At 38.7% G+C, this 3,578-nt stretch overlaps 1 protein-coding gene across 1 annotated transcript; it reads right to left on the reverse strand.

Moving 5' to 3' along the window:
* Window positions 1–209: 209 nt before the first annotated feature.
* BGW36DRAFT_397559 (major facilitator superfamily domain-containing protein) lies at window positions 210–2,113 on the reverse strand (the record flags this gene model as incomplete). The annotated part of the gene is made up of 11 exons (XM_046218316.1): window positions 210–234; window positions 296–379; window positions 438–549; window positions 635–704; window positions 740–850; window positions 905–985; window positions 1,139–1,478; window positions 1,532–1,586; window positions 1,650–1,860; window positions 1,911–2,063; window positions 2,087–2,113. The coding sequence occupies 11 exons, from the start codon at window positions 2,111–2,113 to the stop codon at window positions 210–212; spliced, it is 1,269 nt and encodes a 422-aa protein (XP_046072689.1).
* Window positions 2,114–3,578: the final 1,465 nt, after the last annotated feature.

Genomic DNA, 3,578 nt, shown 5'->3' on the forward strand with positions numbered 1-3,578 from the left:
GAACCCACCCCAACCCGCCGGTGAACAAGTCTAATAATAGCCTTATAAGGAAGTTATCTTATTCACAAACTTAGCCCGCGGGCTGAGTTAGCTTGCGAGGAGTCCACTTTGTCTAAGTACATCACAAGGGTTGTACAGTAGTCTAAGAGAAATGGGACCCTGAGTTCCCGTCTATTTGATTGTCACAAGGCCTCCAAGAGCGTCTATGACTAAACGGCGAAGCGAAAATCAAGTCTGTAGAAAGCGGTTAGCAAATTGACAATTTTGTGATTGTGCTGATGGCATGGCGTTTTACCTCTTATTCTTTAAGCCTGGGTTCTCACGTAGGTAGATTTCGCGTTGCTCGCTGGTCATTGCATCCCATATTGCGGCATTTTTCCTACCTAGCTGTCAGCAAGAATACCCCTTCTTGACTCATGGCAAGGCCAGGAACATACCTATTCCAGAAGAAGTCGTAGAAGAGCTTTGCAAACACGAAAAGGGTCATACTGACCACAGCTAAGGCGATCAAAACTTTGTTCCCGTGTCTGTAGTATGGAGCATCTTTGACTTAGTATACCTTTGTAGGATAATTAATATATGCAATGCGGACTGCGTTCTTTAGAATGCAGAACGATGCAGCTCTGAATAGCACTCACATTAGAACTCGCAATGCTGCTGAGCTGCACAGACATGTAATACAACGCCGTAGCAACAATTCTTGTCTGTGCGGAACCGGCATTTCTGGAGCCAAAGCCACCACGACCGGATGAATACTCGGGGTCCCAACGATAAGTGTAAACACTATCCATCGCTGCCATGGCATACTTCGCTCGGGGAGGAACTCCAACGCCATTAGCAGAACTAAGCACTACAACTTAACAGCAGCGCCCCAGAGTAAGCGCTGATTAGTGCACTCCGTGACCCAAGTGATGGCTGCCATAGTAAGAATGCCAATGATAGATGAAGGAATCACCAATAGATTTGTCTCGAAAGTGGTAAACACCTGCGATCATAGTTGTAGCGTTAAGTGATCAATCCCCCGCTGGGGTGAATGGAATCGACCAAATAAGTCCCAGGGAGTAAATCGGCCACATATGGTAATCCTTCAGCGACACCCATAAACGCTTTGGTGTCACCGCTTGTCGACTATGCATACTTCCCTTGCTAGGGTCGTCTCGAATGACTCGATGACGACAATTTTCTCTTCATGCTCAGTGAACCATCCGTGCTTTTCGCGCAACCATCCTTTCGTTTGTACGGGCGACGCAGGCATCCAAAACCCGGCGATAATTCCAATAACACCGGTCACCAAACCCTCATGCGCAGAAAGGTATCGCCAGGATCCTCCATGGGAGCCGGTAATGTGGAGTAAACCAAATGCCATGAATGCTCCGATGATTCCTGCAATGATGTAAGAGATCCAAAACCAAGTAAGTCTTTTGGGAAGCTCACCATATTTGTAGAAGAAGGACAAGAAAAGGATTGTATCGGGGATACTTTCATATGTTGTGAGTTTCAGCCGACGTAAAAGAGGGGAAATAATACGTACAATCCACCCTCTATAATCCCCAGCAAAGCTCGAAGAGCCAAATAGGCACCTCGCCCTTTCAGAAACGCATGACAGGCGGAAATTAGACTCCACAAAAAAATCTGAGCGGGGATTCAACGGTCCGGGCCAATTCTCTTAGATAGGAGCTGAGAAGGCATCTCAGATAACAAGAAGCATATATAAAAGACGGTTTGGCTTAGATTGTAATCGTTACTAGTCATATTCAGATTTTGGAGAAATGTACTCGATAGTGCCTGGCCAATGTTTCCTCGGTCAAGCTGTAATGCGAAGAATGTCAGACGGGCAAAGGTCAAGACACGAACGTCGATCTATGAATTAAGTGAGTGTCTATACAGTGTCGAGTTCAAGAGATACTTACCTTCTTGACGATCTTCTTCTCTTCTTCTTCTGTCAATTCAAACTCCGGGTCCCATCGATGAAGTCCTTTATAACTGTCAATTGGTCGATAATGACGGTGACCTTCCCTTGTCTCAAAGGCTCCTGCTTGGTATTGATGAGTTTGAGACCCTTTCTTCTCCACGTCACTTTCAATACTCGTATCTGGTGATTCTTGATCAACATATACCTGCACGGTAGCTTGTTTCTCAGCAGCCTAAATCTATTTGTATTTTTAAATGAAATCCACTAGTATTAAGATATTCAGATAAAACCAAACCAAAAATCCAAATCAAACCAGATCCAAATAGGCCTCAAAAAACCATATGATTCTGGATTTGATAAACTGAACCACTTCAGTTCACTGTATATAGGACCAGAACCGAACCAAACGACAGCCTAATCACATCTTTCTACACCTTTCCTATGGCAGCGTATCAGGTATACCGTAGGAGTAGTAATGCGAGTGTAATAGGATGTTGGACTTTATGGCGAACTAGTGCGCTTACTCAGCAACAAATTGGAAAATAGAAGCAAATTCAAATTCGATTAGGAATACAAGCCTGAGTTCTCCATCACTTGTCTATCTAGCCTAATTTATATGCGAATCTACACTGTCATTAGTCATCAGGGGTTAATTGATCCAAACCGGTATTTGTCACGTTCGATAATCCAATTTCTAAAGGTTTTGCGCTTATCCGAACTAGGTTGGGTGGCTCTCATTTTCAACATTATTTCATAAACTTCTTTGAGTACCACCACACTAACGTCTACGAGCCGATCACGAGCAAGCGGGATCTAGGTTCGTGACAGCGGTAGTCCTTGGAGTGCACCGGTTCTCACATTTAATATAGTTCTACTTTATATTTTTTTATTTTCTAGAATCTTAATATAAATAAAAATGTCTTAAACTTCAACTATAAGAATACTATTATCTAAAAAACTAGATATTAGAATATTGTTTGTTATATTAACTATTAATTACGCCTTGAAGGTCCTGGAAGTTGAGAGGTGCTGGGGCACGTGACTAGATGACTTTTGTCTAGTGTTTTGTAAAATTACCAACCTAGCGTGTCATTGTAAAACCTGACATGACAAGGTCTTGTCAGATAAAATCTGACAATTTTGTGTAAATTCCTCAGTGGATCCCAAATAAGGCTTAGAAAGCAATATTATTAGCTAAAAACTAAATCTAATCAATAATATTATATTATTATTAGTTACTATATAATTCTGTAGAAATATCTTAATTTATATATATTAAATATATATATTTACTAATTTATTTATCATTTTTAAATAAATTATTCTTTAATACTTTAAATTTCTTTAAAAAATAGTAAATTAATATATAAAACTTTTCATTTCTAATATTAATATTAATTTATTAAGAAAATCTTTTAATTTATATATTTCTAAAGAAAAAATAAGATATCTAATATCTATAGACCTCTTTTGCTATCTTATTAATCTAAATTTATTAAAAAAGATTAAATACTATTTTTATATTTATTATAATGATTTCACTGAATATTTATTATATCAAAAAAAGTATTTTATTAATTATTATAAATTTAAGTAATTATTTTTTAATAAATTTTAAGCTTAAATATCTTAATAATCTGCTTTTTAAATAATGCTATTAGATATG

The sequence above is a fragment of the Talaromyces proteolyticus genome, assembly GCF_021365285.1.
Source record: "Talaromyces proteolyticus strain PMI_201 chromosome Unknown BGW36scaffold_6, whole genome shotgun sequence".
Lineage (NCBI taxonomy): Eukaryota > Fungi > Ascomycota > Eurotiomycetes > Eurotiales > Trichocomaceae > Talaromyces > Talaromyces proteolyticus.